This window comes from Loxodonta africana, chromosome 3 (genome assembly GCF_030014295.1).
Source record: "Loxodonta africana isolate mLoxAfr1 chromosome 3, mLoxAfr1.hap2, whole genome shotgun sequence".
NCBI lineage: Eukaryota > Metazoa > Chordata > Mammalia > Proboscidea > Elephantidae > Loxodonta > Loxodonta africana.
The window spans coordinates 98,923,724-98,942,840 of NC_087344.1; the positions used below are offsets into that span (position 1 = coordinate 98,923,724).

The window sequence follows — 19,117 nt, forward strand, 5'->3', positions numbered from 1 at the left end:
GGCAAGAATTCTACCACTGAACCATCTTTGCCCTCTGTAAAGGGATGTTAATGATACCTCCCTCAGTGGGCTGTGGAGGAAGGCGTGGCATACTAAGGAAAAGGCAACTGATGGTGCTATTGTTGCTGAGCCTTTTCCCAGTAATATCTCATTCCTCTTTATTCCAAGGCAGAGATTTTTGCAGATGGGAATAAGGACTCACGGCAAGAAGCAAAGAGATCGCCTAGTGGGTAGTTCTGCCCTTGCCTCCACCCCAGCACATGTACCACATATGTGCATACACACACACCTTCTCACACTTACACACACTCATGGACTTGCACAGAGAAGCTTTGCTTTTCTATATTTTATATAGGGAATACACATAAAATTATTATTTAATAAGAGTTCTACTGATAGAGGGAGAAAAAGAGTTTCAAAACCGCTACTCTACAACATTGGCTTTTTTGTTAGTTTACCTAAGCTTTGTTTAGAAAAATTTCAGGAACTTCACAGGATCTCCGAGGACACTTACATTGTTACAAAATCAGAATTAGAAATCGCTGGGCCTCACTTCTGAAATATTTAAAAACCTTGAATAATAAATATTGTCTTAGTTATATTTCTTGTCCATTGATTTTCTGTACTTCTTCCCTGCCATTATTCAAACCACGATTTTAACCGTTAAAGCTGTGTTTCCAGGGACATCGGTGGGAAGTGGCACAGATGCCAAACTCTGATACACCTGCTTTCTTCTCCAATCATTGGTTGAGAAGAAAGCACCTTTAAAGAGGGGAAAGGTAGCCAACTTTAATCTTTGCACCATTCATTGATTTTTAACCCAGTGCGGTAGGTATTATTATACCCATTTTATGGTTGGGAAAACTGCAGTTCAGCGAGGTTACGTTACTAGCTCATTTTACCCAGCTAGAATAGAACCAGGGTAGAACCAAGATCAGGCCTCCTAACTCCCATTCCTAGCAGTATTCACTCCATTCAATCATTTCCCTTAACAAACTCCTATCCTGAGTCTAGGAACTTAACATTTGTCTCCCTTTGTCATTATCATCATTATTATTACAATTATGACTACATATTTTAAAAATCCTTTACATATGTATAGTATTATACAGTTTACAAAATAGCATATCTTCTTTGATCTTCACAATAACCCTATGAGGTAAGTTGAATAGGGATTATGATATCTGTTTTTACAGATGAGAAGAGAGTGGTTCAGAAAGTTTAAACACCTCTCTTATAGTCACAAATCTAGCAGGGGTAAAGCCATTCCTGGAATCCAGGTCTTTCCACTGGGACATCGCACCTTTTCTTGGTGATGGCACAATGTGATTTTAGAGTGGAACATGCTAGTTTCTCTTGGTTTGGGGTCGTTTCTTTGCCAAAGCTTTTGAGACCCTGTTTTCTTTCCTGGAGCTGATATGGAAGTACAAATGGTTTCTTTTTGCAGAAAAATTTGCTCCCCAGCCTTACCCCTTTTAAAAACAAAACCTACTTCTCTTCCAGATGCCAGAGCATATATGCATATTTGAACAGTCACCTGGATCAGATTAAGAAGGCTCAGCCTGTGGGTTTCCTCACTGTTGATTTACATGTTTGGCCAGATTTCCACGGCAACCGGTCTCCCTTAGCAGATCTGACACTAAAGGGCATGGTAAGTAACAGCCAGTCCTTGCATGAAGGTAAAGGCAGGGCAAAGGGCCACAAAGTTTGGAAGAAGCAAAGTGAGGAGAAAGGAATAAAGGAAAGAACAAAACAGGCCAGCATTTCACAAGTTTCTTGCAGGTACCTTGCTGTTGTGAGGGTTGTTGGTGCTCTCGGGATGATCTGCTAAAAGTTCTCATTGTTTCTGAGACAACCTTGAGAGCGTTAAAAGCAATATTTCTTACATTCTGCTACTGCTGCCTCTTTGTCTCATTGAGTGGTTGAAGTTGTGAGCCTGGCCTCTGTAAGTTCTGCATTTACATAAGTCTGTAAAGTGGTGTTTTCCATCTTCACCTCCAGACCGCGTGGTATAAAAGTGGTAAATATTACCACCCATGGTTTTACTAGGGAGCCCTGGTGATGCAATGGTTAAGTGCTCAGCTGATAATCAAAAGGTCAGTGGTTCAAACCCATCAGCCACTCTAAGGGAGAGAAGAACCTGAGGATCTGCTTCCATAAAGATTACAGTCTAGGAAACCCTATGGGGCAATTGTACTCTGTCCCGTAGGGTCACTATGACTTACAATCAACTTGACAGCACACAACAAAAATGACGTGGCCTTATTTGGCACAGGTGCACCTCTGCCTGAATGTCAGGGTTGTTCAGAGAGTCCAAGCTCACATTATGGGGACTTCCATTAAACTTTTTTAAAAGTATATATGATGGAGGCAGGGCCAAGATGGCAGAATAGCCAGATGCTTCCTGTGATCCCTCTTACAACAAAGACCCAAAAGAACAAGTGAAACAATTATATTTATGACAAGCCAGGAGCCCTGAACATCAAAGGCAAAGTTAGAAAATGGACTGAGTGGCAGGGGAGGGAGAGATGGTACAGAAGCAGAGAGGAGTTGCTGGACCTAAATCACTGGGATCCCTCAGGCACCATTCCTGGGAGCTGCTGCAGCAGACTGGTAGTAGCGTTTGACCACAGTTTCCTCAGGCAGAAGCAGCAAGCTGCACAGCCTACTCACACCTCCAGAACCAGAGAATAATAACGCTCTCAGCAAAACCTAAGTACTTGCATGTATTTTGCCGCGCCCCACGCCCCCAAGCCAGCTCCAGAGGCTGTTGATTTCCTGGGCCTGAGATAGGCCCTCTTGAGGGCCTGGAGCCATCCTCCCAGACTTGGAATAGGAATAAATTCACAGTTGGGGGAAAAGATAATTTCCAAGCTCCACTAACCGGGGGAGCTCAGGACAGAAGCAACTCCTGTCCAGGCATAAACGGTCTGTGGACTTTGAGTACCTTTCCCCTCTGCATGGACTTGTGTGGGCCTATTTCAGGAGAATAGGCCCTTGTTGGCAGACTGCAACCATTTCAATTGTGCCGTGAAGAGGTGGGTGTTTGATATTTGACACCACTTTGCCTGTTAAACAGGGTCCTAACCTACCCACATCAGGAGCCTAAGGACTGGTGGCTCCACTCAGGTCACCCACCAACCCGCAACAGGGGTCCAAGGATAACTCATACCTCCCAGTCCTTACAACCAAAAGCATTGGGTGCCCATGGTCTGTCTGCAGAACCCGCCCACCTATACGCTGTAGGGCACAGGGACACTTTCCTCACAGACACTCAGGGGACAGTTCTGAGCCCCCTGTCTTGTTCAGAGCGTGACCCCCAGCTGCAACCAGATACTGTTACCTATACCAATCACCCCGCCCCTCTAAGACTGTAGGACAGAGCCTGTACCACACACTTGATAATCAGCTACCTGGACACCTGAGCTGAATTCATACAAGAAAAGTGAATGGACTTCTAGACTGATATACCTGATAAAAGCTCTAGCCTTCTGATGACAGGACGTCAGAGCTTCAAAGGTGAAAATAATCAAGCTCCTTCACTCAAGCAACCCATTTGGGCATATCAAAACAAAAAAAGCAATAATCTAAGATACAGTACGCAAACATAAAATAAATTAATACAATAACTTATAGATGGCTCGGAGACAACAGTCAATATCAAGTCACATAAAGAAAAAGACCATGATCGCCTCAACAAACTTTCAAAACAAAGAATCAACAGATCATCTGGATGAAGGTGCCTTCCTGGAATTACCAGATGCAGAATTCAAAAGACTAATATACAGAACTCTTGAAGATACCAGGAAAAAAATTAGGAAGGAGATCAGGCAATATGCAGAACAAGCCAAGGAACACACAGATAAAGTAGTTGAAGAAATTTAAAAGGTTATTCATGAACATAATGAAAAATTTAATAAGCTGCAAGAATCCATAGAGAGACAGCAATTCAGAAGATTAGCAATAAAATTACAGAATTAGACAACTTGGTAGAAAGTCAGAGGAGTAGAATTGAGCAAGTGGAAGGCAAAATTAGTGAGCTTGATGTTAAAGCACTTGGCACCAATATATTTGAAGAAAAATCAGATAAAAGAATTTAAAAAGATGAAAAAACCTTGTGGGACTCTATCAAGAGAAATAACCTACGAGTGATTGGAGTTCCAGAATAAGGAGGGCTAACAGAAAATACAGAGAGAATTCTTGAAGATTTGTTGGCAGAAAACGTCCCTGATATCATGAAAGATGAGAAGATACCTATCCAAGATGCTTATCAAACTCCACATAAGGTAGATTTTAAAAGAATGTCACCAGGACATGTTATAATCAAACTTGCCAAAACCAAATATAAAGAGGGAATTTTAAGAGCAGCTAGGGATAAATGAAAACTCACCTACAAAGGAAAGTCAATAAGAATTAGCTCGGACTACTCGGCAGAAACCATGCAGGGAAGAAGGCAGTGGGATGACTTATATAAAGCACTGAAAGAAAAAAACTGCCAGCCAAGAATCAGATAGCCAGTAAAACTGACTCTCAAATATGAAGGTGAAATTAGGACATTTCCAGATAAACAGAAGCTTAGGGAATTCGTAAAAACCAAACCAAAACTATAAGAAATACTAAAGGGAGTTCTTTAGCTAGAAGATCAAAAATATCAGGTATCAACCCAAGACTAGAACACTGGACAGAGCAATCAGTGGTCAACTCAGAAAGGGAAATCACAAAAATAAATCAAGATTAAAAAAAAAATGCTCGAAACAGGGGAACAGTGATGTTATTATGTAAAAGAAGACAACATTAAAACAATAAAGAGAGACTAAGAAATGTGATAGATCTTTCATATGGAGAGGAAGACAAGGCAATATAAAGAAATAAAACGTTTAAACTGAGAAAAATAGGGGTAAATATTAAGGTAACCACAAAGAAGACTAACTATCCTATTCATTAAAATAAAATACAAGAAAAAAAGTAGAGACTCAGATACAAAATCAACAATAAGGAATAAGAAAAGACAATATATAAAGATAAACCACTCAGCACAAAAAATAAAGTGGGAAAAAGAAACTCAACAACACACAAAAAGAGAATCAAAATGACGCCACTAAATTCATACCTATCTATACTTACGCTGAATATAAATGGACTAAATGCACCAATGAAGAGACAGAGAGTGGCAGAATGGATAAACGAACATGATCCGTCTATATGCTGCCTACAAGAGACACACCTTAAACTTAGAGACACAAACAAAAACTCGAAGGATGGAAAAAATATATATATCAAGCAAACAACAATCAAAAAAGAACAGGAATGGCAATATTAATTTCCAATAAAATAGGCTTTAAAGTTAAATCCACCACAAAGGACAAGGAGGGACACATTATAATGATTAAAGAGACAATATACCAGGAGGATATAACCATATTAAATATTTATGCACCCAACGACAGGGCTGCAAGATACTTAAAACAAAATCTAACAGCATTGGAAAGTGAGACACACAGCTCCACAATAATAATAGGAGACTTCAACACACCACTTTCAGTGAAGGACAGGACATCCAGAAAGAAACTTAATAAGACACGGAAGATCTAAATGCCACAATCAACCAACTTGACCCAATAGACATATACTGAATACTCCAATCAACAGCATCCAAGTAAATTTTCTTTTCTAGTGCACATGGAACATTCTCTAGAATAGACCACGTATTAGGTCATAAAAGCAAGCCTTAGCAGAATCCAAAACATTGAAATATTACAAAGCATCTTCACTGACCATAAGGCCATAAAATTGGAAACAAATGATGGGAAAAGAAATCAAAGACTTGGAAACTGAACAGTACCCTGCTCAAAGACGACTGGGTTATAGAAGACATTAAAAAAAAAAAAAAAAAAAGGACAAAAACCACATGGTTTTATCAATTGATGTAGAAAAGGCATTTTACAATGTTCAGCACTGATTCATGATAAAAACTCTCAGCAAAATAGGAATAGAAGGAAAATTCCTCAAAATAATAAAGAACATTTATACAAAGCCAACAGCCAACATCATCCTAAATGGAGAGAGTCTGAAAGCATTTCCCTTGCGATCTGGAACCAGACAAGGATGCCCTTTATCACCACTCTTATTCAACACTGTGCTGGAGGTCCTAGCCAGAGCAATTAGGCTAGATAAAGAAATAAAGGGCATCCAGATTGGCAAGGAAGAAGTAAAAGTATCTCTATTTGCAGATGACATGATCTTATACACAGAAAACCCTAAAGAATCCTCAAGAACACTAATGAAACTAATAGAAGAGTTCAGCAGAGTATCAGGATACAAAATAAACATAGAAAAATCACTTGGATTCCTCTACACCAACAAAAAGAATGTCAAGGAGGAAATCACCAAATCAATACCATTTACAGTAGCCCCCAAGCAGATGAAACACTTAGGAATGAATCTTACCAGAGATGTGGAAGACCTATACAAAGAAAACTACAAGACACTACTGCAAGAAACCAAAAGGGACCCACATAAATGGAAAAACAACTTGCTCATGGATAGGAAGACTTAACAATGTAAAAATGTCTATTCTACCAAAACCGATCTATAGATACACTGCAATTCCCATCCAAATTCCAATGACATTCTTTAAGGAGACAGAGAAACAAATCAACTTCATATGGAAGGGAAAGAGGCCCCAGATAAGTAAAGCATTACTGAAAAAGAAGAACAAAGTGGGAGGCCTCACTCTACCTGATTTTAGAACCTATTATACCGCCACAGTAGTCAAAACAGCCTAGTACTGGTACAACAACAGATACATAGACCGATGGAACAGAATTGAGAATCCAGACATAAATCCATCCACATATGGGCAGTTGATATTTGACAAAGGCCCAAAGTCAGTTAAATGGGGAAAAGATTGTCTGTTTAAGAAATGGTGCTGGCATAACTGTATCTCCATCTGCAAAAAAATGAAACAAGACCCATACCTCACATCATGTACAAAAAACGAACTCAAAATGGATCAAAGCCCTAAATATAAAATCTAAAAACGATAAAGATCATGGAAGAAAAAAGAGGGATAATGCTAGGAGCCCTAATACATGGCATAAACAGTATACAAAACATTACTAACAATGCAGAAGAGAAACCAGATAATTGGGAGCTCCTAAAAATCAAACACCTATGCTCATCCCAAGACTTCACCAAAAGAGTAAAAAGATTACCTACAGACTGGGAAAAAGTTTTTAGCTCTGACATTTCTGATCAGCATCTGATCTCTAAAATCTACATGGTACTGCGAAAACTCAACTACAAAAAGACAAATAACCTAATTAAAAAATGAGCAAAACTAATACAAGACATAAACAGAATACAAAACATTACTAAAAATGACGAAGAGAAACCAGATAACTGGGAGCTCCTAAAAATCAAACACCTATGCTCATCTAAAGACTTCACCAAAAGAGTAAAAAGACCACCTACAGACTGGGAAAAAATTTTCAGCTATAACATCTCCGACCCGCACCTGATCTCTAAAATCTATATGATTCTGTTAAAACTCAAACACAAAAAGACAAACAACCCAATTAAAAACTGAGTAAAGGATATGAACATGCACTTCACTAAAGAAGATATTCAGGCGGCTAACAGATACATAAGGAAATGCTCTCCATCATTAGCCATTAGAGAAATGCAAATTAAAACTACAATGAGAGTCCATCTCACTCCAACAAGGCTGGCATTGATCCAAAAAACACAATAAATGTTGGAGAGGCTGCGGAGAGATTGGAACACTTATACACTGCTGGTGGGAATGTAAAATGGTATAACCGCTTTGGAAATCTATCTGATGTTTCCTTAAAAAGCTAGAAATAGAACTACCATACGACCCAGCAATCCCACTCCTCAGAATATATCCTAGAGAAATAAGAGCCTTTACATGAGCAGATATATGCACACCCATGTTTATTGCAGCTCTGTTTACAATAGCAAAAAGCTGGAAGCAACCAAGGTGTCCATCAACAGATGAATGGATAAATAAATTGTGGTATATCCACACAATGGAATACTATGCATCGATAAAGAATAATGATGAATCTGTGAAACATTTCATAACATGGAGGAACCTGGAAGGCATTATGCTGAGTGAAATTAGTCAGACGCAAAAGGACAAATATTGTATAAGACCACTATTATAAGATCTTGAGAAATAGTTTAAACTGAGAAGAACACATTCTTTTGTGGTTACGAGAGGGGAGAGGGAGGGAGGGTGGGAGAGGGTTATTTACTGAATAGATAGTAGATAAGAACTACTTTAGGTGAAGGGAAGGACAACACTCAATACGGGGGTCAGCACAACTGGACTGGACCAAAAACAAAGAAGTTTCCTGAATAAACTGAATGCTTCGAAGGTCAGTGGAGCAAGGGCGGGGGGGTTGGGGACTATGGCTTCAGGGGACATCTAAGTCAACTGGCAAAATAAATTCTATTAAGAAAACATTCTGCATCCCACTTTGAAGTGTGGAGTCTGGGGTCTTAAACGCTAACAAGCAGCCATCTAAGATGCATCAGTTGGTCTCAACCCACCTAGATCAAAGGCAAATGAAGAACACCAAGGTCACAAGGTAATTATGAGCCCAAGAGACAGAAAGGGCCATATGAACTAGAGACTACATCATCCTGAGACCAGGAGAACTAGAGGGTGCCCGACCACAACCGATGATGCAGACCCCAAATTCTCATAAAAAGACCAGACTTAATGGTCTGACTGAGACTAGAGGAATCCCGGCGGTCATGGTCCCCAAACCTTCTGTTGGCCCAGAACAGGAACCATTTCTGAAGCCAACTCAGCAGACATGGATTGGACTGGACAATGGGTTGGAGAGAGATGCTGATGAGGAGTGAGCTATTTGCGTCAGGTGGACACTTGAAACTATGTTGGCATCTGTCTGGAGGGGAGATGGGAGGGTAGGGGGGTTAGAAACTGGCAAAACGGTCACAAAAGGAGAGACTGGAAGGAGGGAGCGGGCTGACTCATTGGGGGAGAGTAAGTGGGAGTATGTAGTAAGGTGTATATAAGTTTATATGTGAGAGACTGACTTGATTTGTAAACTTTCACTTAAAAAAAAAGCAAAATAAAAATTATTTTTTAAAAAATGGGCAAAAGATATGAACAGACACTTCACTAAAGAAGACATTCAGGTAGCTAACAGATACATGAGGAAATGCTCAGGATCATTAGCCATTAGAGCAATGCAAATGAAAACCACGATGAGATTCTTCCGTCTCACTCCAACGAGGCTGGCATTAATACAAAAAACCCAAAATAATAAATATTGGAGAGGTTGTGGAGAGACTGGAACACTTATACATTGCTGGTGGGAATGTAAAATGGTACAGCCACTTTGGAAATCTATTTGGTGCTTCCTTAAAAAGCTAGAAATAGAATAAGCATAAGACCCAGCAATCCCACTCCTAGAGAATTAAGAGCCTTTGCACGAACAGATACATGCACACCCATGTTCACTGCAGCACTGTTTACAATAGCAAAAAGATGGAAGCAACCAAGGTGCCCATCAACAGATGAATGGTTAAATAAATTATGGTATATTCACACAATAGAATACTATACATCAATAAAGAACAATGATGAATCCATGAAAAATTTCATAACATGAAAGGATCTGGAAAGCATTATGCTGACTGAAATTAGTTGCAAAAGGATTAATATTGTATAAGACCACTATTATAATAACTGGAGAAATAGTTTAAAAAACCGAGAAGAAAATATTCTTTGATGGTTACAAGAGAGGGGGGAGGGAGGAAGGGAGAGGGATTTTCACTGGTTAGATAGTGGATATTGTATAGGAATTATTTTGGGTGAAGGAAAGACAACACACAATACAGGCGAGGTCAGCACAACTGGACTAAACTAAAAGCAAAGAAGTTTCCTGAATAAACTGAACGCTTCAAAGGCCAGTGTAGCAGGGGTCGGGATTTGGGGACCATGGTTTCAAGTGACATCTAAGTCAATTGGCATAATGAAATCTGTTAAAACATTCTGCATCCCACTTTGGAGGGTGGCTTCTGGGATCTTGAAGGCTAGCATACAGCCATCTACGTAAGATGCATCAGTGTGTCTCAACCCACCTGGAGCAAAGGAGAATGAAGAATACCAAAGACACAAGGTAATTATGAGCCCAAGAGACAGAAAGGACTACATAAACCAGAGACTGCATCAGCCCAAGACCAGAAGAGCTAGATGGTCCCCGGCTACAACCAATGACTACCCTGACAGAGAGCTCAACGGAGAGCCCCTGAGGGAGCAGACACCAAATTCTCGTAAAAAGACCAGACTTAATGGTCTGACTGAGACTAGAAGGACCCAGGAGGTTATAGTCCCCAGACCTTCTGTTAGCGCAAGGCAGGAGCCATTCCCAAAGCCAACTGTTCAGACAGGGAATAGACTGGACTATGGGATAGAAAATGGTACTGGTGAAGAAGGAGCTTCTTGGCTCAAGTAGACACATGAGACTATGTTGGCATCTCCTGTCTGGAGGGGAGATGAGAGAGCGGAGGGCGTCAGAAGCTGGCTGAATGGACAGGAAAATAGAGAGTCAGGGGAAGGAGTGTGCTGTCTCATTAGGAGGAGAGCAATTAGGAGTATATAGCAAGGTGTGTATAAAATTTTGTATGAGAGACTGACTTGATTTGTAAACTTTCACTTAAAGCACAATAAAAAATTTTTTTTTAAGTTTCATGTTGAGATAGTTACTGATGTGGAGCTCAGTCCAGCCATGGTCCCTCTAAAAAACTGTAGGAAGCACCTTAGAATGGACCCTCTGAAGGACAGGAAGCTGCAGCACTGACTCCTGACCTCCAGTGGTGGAGAGTTGCCCTCAGAGCATTAACTCCTCTTCTCCCACAATTTTGTTGCAAAGAGAGAGAAAGGCAGAAACAAGACTCCTTGCATGGGGCACTGACAGGGTCAGTGGAGTGTCCACCACAGCTACAGCTCAAATCAGAGGCTGAGGACATGTGGCACAGGGGGGCTCAAAAGTCCTTGGGTCAACAATGTTGTTGACTCAGTTACAACTCATGATGACTCCATGTGTGGAAAGCCGAAGTGTTCTAAAGGATTTTCATGACTGTGACCTTTCGGAAACAGATCACTAGGACTGTCTTCCAAGATACCTGTGGGTGGGTTTGAACCATCAACATTTCAGCTAGTAGTCAAATGCTTAACTTTTTGCACCACCCAGGAAGCTTTAGGTCAATAATACAACTTTCATAAAATTGTTGAATACAAAATATTCAGCAACCGACTTTGGTGAGTGCCATCTGGGGTCTTAAAAACTAGGAAGAGGCCATCTAAGATACATAAATTGGTCTCAGCCCACCTGGAACAAAGGAGAACAAAGAACACCAAAGACACAAAGTAAATATGAGTCCAAGAGACAGAAAGGGCCACGTAAACCAAAGACTATATCAGCCTGAGACCAGAAGAACTAGATGGTGCCTGGTACAACCCATGACTGCAATGACATGAAACACAACAGAGAATCCCTGATGGAGCAGGAGTACAGTGAGATGCAGACCTCAAAGGCTAGTAAAAAGACCACACTTAACGGTCTGACTGAGGCTAGAGGGACCCTGGAGGTCATGGTCCCCGGACCTTCTGTTAGCCCAAGACTGGAACCATTCCCAAAGCCAACTCTTCAGACAGGGATTGATTGGACTGGACTATAAGACAGAAAATGATACTGCTGAGGAGTGAGCTTCTTGGCTCAAGTAGACACATGAGACTATGTGGGCAGCTTCTGTCTGGAGGCAAGATGAGAAGGCAGAGGGGGACAGGAGCTGGTTGAATGGACATGGGGAATACAGGGTGGAGAGGAGGAGTGTGATGTCTCACTAGAGGGAAAGCAGCTAGGAGTACATAAGTGAGGTGTATATAAGTTTTTGTATGTGAGACTGACTTGATTTGTAAACTTTCACTTAAAGCACAATTTTTTTTTAAAAAATCATTAAAAAAATAAAAGTGTATATGATTAGTAATATATTGAAGATGAATTCAGCTTTTAGTGACTGTTGGAGCCCCTTCCAGTGCTGAGATTCTGAGCCTTCCCAGAAAGGCCAAGATGAACTTGATTGGGGAGCTCACAACTGCCTAAACTGAGGTATAACATCTTGGAGGCCAAGTGCCACCAGGTGACTGATAGCAGTATGTTGTTTTTAGCTGCTGTCAAGTTGGCCCCTGACTCATGGTGACCCCGTGCGCAATGAAATTGGACTGTTGTGATCCACAGGGTTTTTACTGGCTGATTTTTAGAAGTAGATCACGAGACCTTTCTTCCTAGTCTGTCTTAGTCTGGAAGCTACACTAAAACCTGTTCAGCAATTACAGCAACATGTAAAGCCCCACTGACAGACGGGTGGTAGCTGTGCACGTGGCGCATCGACCAGAATCGAACCCGGGTCTCCCGCACGGAAGATGAGACTTCTACCACTGAACCACATCTGCCACAATAGCAGTATAGCCACCTAGAAAGGCTCAGTCCTGGTTGAGGATGGATAAAGTAGGTGAAAGCTAGAGAAGCAGAGCTAAGCTTCAGGTCCCGGGGGCCAGGAGAGGCCACAAATAAGAAAATGGTCAACAAGTCAAGGAGAGTGCTTGGTCAATTAAGGCGGGGGATGTTCAGGATGGTGGCTGTGAACAATACAAGGTTTATTTATGCGTGGTAGCTGTGTGACAGTGGAGTAGGCCTGCTAGTTTCCAGAACTGTAAAACTGAAAGGACTATGGTTTATGGTTATTTTTACTGAGATTGTTTAAATATTTTTATGATACCAGCAGGAAGAACTGAACTTTATTTTCACTACCTCGTTGATATAATCAAGGTTTGCTAATAAAAGAAAACAAAATGGGACATAGCAAAAGTTGAGTCTGTCTGGAGTCTATGAAGTGTGCCTACACAGCACTTGAGGAGGCTGGCCTCCTTATTTGGCCTGTGGAGGCAGAAGAGGAATGTCCTGAGAAGACCATGTGGCAACAGGCTGCAGCCAGAAAGCCACACTTTCAGATATACAAATCTCTGGAGGCAAACAGAGTTTACAGGGAGTACACGTTTCAAGTGGGTACAAAGTGAGTGTCTTCATTAGAGAGAAATTTATCTGAAGCCAACCACATAGACAATTACTCAAACCAAACCAAAGCCAGTGCCTTCGAGTCAATTCTGATCATAGCGACCCTATAGAAATAGACAATTAGACACTTTAAATGTTGAAGAAGCATGGTCGTTCTTAAAATGACCCCAAACCTAGGCAAGGTGGCATAGTAGGATACAAAATTCCCTGAGGACTATAATAAGAAGGGAGTCCCAGCAGATTCGTCGTATGTGACTTAATACTGAACTGTGCTCCTCAGCCTAGCCCTTGTTCCTCTGTTTTCCTTCTGGCTAGCCACCTGGTCACTTGTCCTCCCATTTTACCCTTACCCTGGTTTTTGGATTTAAGCTCTGACCCTATCTCTTTTCAGTAATGGTTTCAGTTTTCGTCCCACCTCAGCCCTTCCACATTATGTGTGTACCCTCATAAGGAGGAACAGCACATAACCCAGGGATGTTTCCATTGTGCTTGATGAAATCATTTTTCTTTCGTTCTGGTTAACAGCTCTCCCTGCCGTGTTTTTGCATTGGTAATGCAATGGGCTAAAAAGAAAGAGGTGGTAGAGGTTCGGGAGTGGCAACTTCATAGTATGCCTGGTCCAAGTAATCGCATGTAAATATTTCTCCTTTCCACTTGATAAATGAGGCTCAGAGAGGTGAGGGCTGCACATAAGCTTATTTAAAGAGGCAGAAGTTTGAGTAATAGCAGTCGGTATCAAAATATTTAACACGGGCGATTCTAGATTCTTCAAACAAAAGAAAACAAAACAACATTGGTTACCTTTAAAGTAAAGAAACAAGACGTGGTCACACATAAAGACAGATGAAGCTACATAACTACTATCAGGAAAGGCTGCGTGTTTTAGGTATTTTTGTTTATTTTTAATGGTGGGTTAGATGGCTTTTACTCTTGTGAAGAAATGAAGAGATCCCAGGTTTGTTTGTTTGTTTTCCTTTTTTTTTTTTAACTATTGTAATTTAGATGAAGGTTTACAGAACAAACTAGCTTCTCATTAAACAATTAGTACACACATTATTTTGTGACATTGGTTAACAACCCTATGACATGTCAACACTTTCCCCTTCTCGACCTTGGGTTCCCTATTACCAGCTTTCCTGCCCCCTCTTGCCTTCTAGTTCTTGCCCCTGGGCTGGTGTACGCATTTAGTTTTGTTTTGTTTTATAGGCCCATCTAATCTTTGGCTGAAGGGTGAACCTCAGGAGTAACTTCATTATTGAGCTAAGAGGGTGTCCAGGGCCCATGCCCTCAGGGTTTCTCCAGTCCTTTTCAGACCAGTAAGTCTGGAAATAGAGCCCACGGTTTTAAGCCAGACCCGTGTTTGCATCTTGGCTTGAAAATGTACCAGTTGTGTGACCTTTGACAGGTTAACTCTGAGCGTCAACCTGCTCCTCAAAGGCAGGAACAATGCAGGCTTATTTGCAGAATTATTGTCAGATCAAATGGGGGATGCTGGCCCAGTGACTGGCACACAGTGGACAACAACAACAAATGTGTTGAATCCGTAGCTCCCAATTCATGGCCCTTACTTACTAGCTGGCCAGCAGGGCTCTAAATATGGGGCGCCAGCCCTGGACATCCAGCTTGGGCTTACCAGCCATGTGGGTCACTAGCCACGAACAACTACTTGGTCCATCACGGTGAATGGGTTTCATAGAAGTCTGGAGATCAGTCTTTTTTGGCCTCCTGGTTATTTGAGGCCTTGGCCTTTGGTTTCCTCATCAACATGGCAGGAAACTCAAATTTGGTGCACCTTACAAACTAGCTAGCGTTGTAGGAATTGGGAAAGAGCCTTTGCCTCCTTCTGTCTATTTCCAGTTTCTATTTGCAAATTCATATGGCCTCTTTGTTTTGTTTTTTCACCCTAAAACAACCACTCAAATAAGTAAATTACTTGGAGAGACCTGTCAGGCCGTGAAAACGTACCACATTCGCCACGGGTTGAAATATGCTTTCTCTGATTCGTTTTGCAGGTACAACAGTACCCAGACAGAAAGCTATTTTCTCATTCTTTGAAGTGTTGTGATTTCTAACATCAGGCCATATGCTGCTCAAACTGCTGGAGAGGTTGAGCACTGCCCAGAGGGTTCTTCAAAGCAAGCGCAGAGCGAGTATGCATGTGCACAACTGGGAGAGAGTTGGGAGAGAAGTATTAGGAGATTTTAACCAGTTCCCAGAGTACCAAACCCCAGCTAGAGATGGGCATTGCTAAACAGATTCAGCTATGCGTGAGCATGGAATCAGCAACTCAGAGGAGTATTTGCAAGAACTCAATAGAGGCCAGAGGTTGGATCCCTGTGGCTTCCTGTGATGGGGCAGATGGATGATGGAGCTGGAAACTCAGGAGCTAATTGCAACAGCTTTTGAGGATATATTTGTAAGCTTTTGAAACACACGGCCTCTTTGACATGAGTTTGTTGATGCTTTTGTTATTTAATGCTGTTTTAGTCAGCCATTTTTTACATATTGTTTTTGCCCATGAAAAAGTGAATCCTGTAACAAAGCTTCATCTTCTCAGTGTCATTTAACTTGTCGGATAATTTTTTTTTTTTTCTTAGTAATTTTGACTCATTTACCAGCTGGTAGGGTGATTAATACAAGCTACCATTTTTTAAGGGGCCATGATGTGCCAGGCACCTGCTACATGCTTCACATGCATCATTACCAACTCTCACAAGAACCCTGCAGGAGAATGTTGTTTCCCTACTTAGAAGAATGGAGAAACCGAAGTTAAGAGAGTTTAAGTAATTTGCCCAGAGGAGAAAAGAGTACAAGTGGGATTAGAGCCCAGTCAGTTCAAGACTCGGTCATTGACTTTCTTTTGTGGGGGGGTGGGGGGGACGGACCCTAGATCTTTTCTCACTTCTGCTCTGTTTTCAATACGCTTGCCATTATCTCACTTATTTTAGTGACTTTTAAATTCTATCACAAAACCAGACTTTTCTTTCTTAGTTTTTTTTCATCTTTCCTTTATATACCAAACAACAAGTAAAACCAGGGGGTTCGACTATGGACAGAAGTCCTTCCCATGGTAGTGTACAGTGGTCAAAGGCTGAGGAGTCAATTAGGTATAAATCTGCTAGGAAGACCCAAGAGGTAAATAACGTGAAGGAAAAAGACCAACGGGCCAACGATGGGATCCGTGGATGGCATGCAGACTCACGATAAGGTTAGAGAACAGCAATCAGGCCAACCGAGCTGTACAGAACAGCTTTGAGCTACTGATGCATGAGCTTATCAAAACAGCTTAGACTTAGAGCATCAGAAGCCGAGTAGGAAACAGAAGAGGTGTGAAGTGTCTGGTGCATTTGGAAAACACCAGGTGGACTAGTGTGGTGTAGTTTAGAGTTCAACAATAGAATGGGATAGAATGAGGGAGAATGTCAGTCTGTCACCTAGTCACAGTGTGTGTATGAATTTTCTATTGCTGCTGTAATAAATTATGATACATTTGTTGTTGTTGTTAGTTGCCATTGAGTTGACTCCAACTCATTGCCACCTTATGTATAACAGAAGGAAGTGTTACTCAGTCCTGGGCCATCTTCCTGATCACTGGTATTTCTGAGCCCATTGTTGTGGCTATTGTGTGAGTCTATCTTATGGAGGATTTCCCTCATTTTTGCTGACCTTCTACTTTAGCAAACATGATGTCCTTTTCTAGGGATTGGTCTTTACTGATGACATGTCCAAAGTAAACAAGCCAGAGTTTCACATCCTCACTTTTGAGGAACATTCCAGGCTTCTAAGGAACAAACTCACTGTCATACACTTACCAGCTTAAAACAATGCAAACTTTATCTCATGGTTCAGTAGGTCAGAAGTCCAGGTTGGCTCTGCTGGTTTCTCTGCTCCAGATTTCACCAGGCCAAAACCAAGAGCTCTTACTGGGAGTCTCTGGGAAAAATCTGCCTCCAGTGTCACTCAGGTTGTTGGCTATATACAGTTCTATGCACTTGGCAGGCTGAGGGTCATGTTTCCTGGATAGCTGTCACACAAGGGTCCTCCTCAGCTGCTAGAGGCCCCCACATTTCTTGGCTCATGGCTGTCTTCCTCCACTTTCAAAGCCAGCAACAGTGGAGTGGGTCAAGTTCTTCTCATGCTTTGACTCTGACTTCCTCTTTTGCTACATCTTTCTCACTGACTCTGCTGTATGCCTCTTCTGCTTTTAAGGGCTTGAGTGATTACGTTGGCCCCACCTGGATAATCCAGGAGACTTTCTCTATTTTAGGATCAGCTGGTTAGCAACTTGAGTCCATCTGCAGTCTTTTTAGGCCAGTACCTGCATTAGCGTTTGAATAAACAGGGAATGGGAATCTTGAGGGGACATCTTTAGGATTCTTTCTACCACGTCTATTAGCACATTCACCTACATTTGCCACATCTTGGTGGGTTTTAAGCAGTGCCACATTTTTTTTTAAGTGTCAGCCTAGATTCCTGACACTTACTGAAACCTCCAAACATCCTTGGGGAGAGTTGTCCACCTTTCTATTCCAAACTTCTGATTATCTCAGACCTGTCCTCTAAGCTCTCCCCCACTCTAGAGGTTTTCTATAGACCTCTCTCTGATCCTCCTCATTGCTTTGCTGTCCATCAGCACTGCCTTCATTATTGACTGAGCAAATAGCATTTTTGCTGCTCTATTGTGTTCTGAAAAGCTTTCAACAAATTCTCTTGAGCCTTGGATACCCAGTCAAGCTCTGATGACCCTAGAAAATCCCAATACTGGGAATCACATTTTTTGTTTTTTGTAAACATCAGAGGCCTCTTGGGAATCTCTTTGAGTGCTTTTTTCTTGCTAACATATATAATCATTTCAAAAAACTAGGAAGGGGAAAAAAAAAAAAAAACCTAACTAAATTAAAACCAAACCCAGTGCCGTCGAGTCGATTCTGACTCATAGCGACCCTATAGGACAGAGTAGAACTGCCCCATAGAGTTTCCAAGGAGCACCTGGCGGATTCGAACTGCCAACCCTTTGGTTAGCAGCCGTAGTACTTAACCACTATGCCACCAGGGTTTCCATTTGTATTAGTAATTTGCATTTGTTAATAATCTCAACAATCTTAGGGGCTATACTTCACAATACTAAGGATTGAGGCAATGGTTCCCACGATATATTGTGCATCAGGAGCTAGCTAAAAATGCAAACTGCTGGGCTCACATCAAAGGCTTAGTAAATCCAAGTGAGATCTCAGCAAATGTGCATTTGGCTATGATTGCAGGAAAGCATTAAGAGTTAAGAAATGTGCCCAGGTTCCTACAGCTACTAAGTAGCAGCAAGATGTAAACTGAAGTCTAGGACTAAGATATCCCCAAGGACACCTTGCAAGTGAGTCTCTCACTGTATTATTCCTGAGCAAGATTTTCCACACTGTACAGCCACTGGTCTTCAGCACCCCTCAGTAATATCCTGGTGGTGCCCAAAGCATGTTGGAAGAGATATCTTATTGCTTTATACCAGCTAATGAATCGGATTGAGCCCTTTGTTCAATTCAAGAGAAAGAGAATGAACATTTATTAAGAGAAAGGAAATAAACATTTATTAAGCGCCACCTATGTGCACAAAAGGAACCCTGCTAGTGCTGTGGCTAAATGCTCAGCCGTTAAGCAAAAGGTCGGCAGTTCAAACTCACCAGCCACTCCATGAGAGAAAGAGGTGGTAGTCTGCTTCCAATTATGGCCTTGGAAACCCTGTAGGGCAGTTCTACTCTGTCCTACAGGATTGCTATGAGTCAGTAATGACTCAACGGCAATGGGGTTTATGTTCATATAGTTGGCACTACAAGAGCTACAGAATTGTCTTAGCTCTTGTAGACTAAGTACATCTTACTGAAAAAGTGAGGCACTTTTCAAACAACATCTCATTTAATCCTTACATCGATGCTTTGGGATATTATTATCCTTATTTTATAGATGAAAAATTAAGGCTGAATTGGTGAATA

The 19,117-nt window shown here is 41.5% G+C and overlaps 1 protein-coding gene across 12 annotated transcripts in view; it reads left to right on the forward strand.

Moving 5' to 3' along the window:
• The window catches only part of FGGY (FGGY carbohydrate kinase domain containing), a 566,317-nt gene that overhangs the window by 419,002 nt on the left and 128,198 nt on the right, over positions 1–19,117 (forward strand). For all 12 annotated transcript variants that reach the window (XM_003411156.4, XM_023549536.2, XM_064282044.1 and 9 more), the window contains one exon: positions 1,504–1,651. In XM_003411156.4, the coding sequence (XP_003411204.1) occupies positions 1,504–1,651 (148 nt within the window). The remainder of the gene's footprint in view (positions 1–1,503; positions 1,652–19,117) is intronic.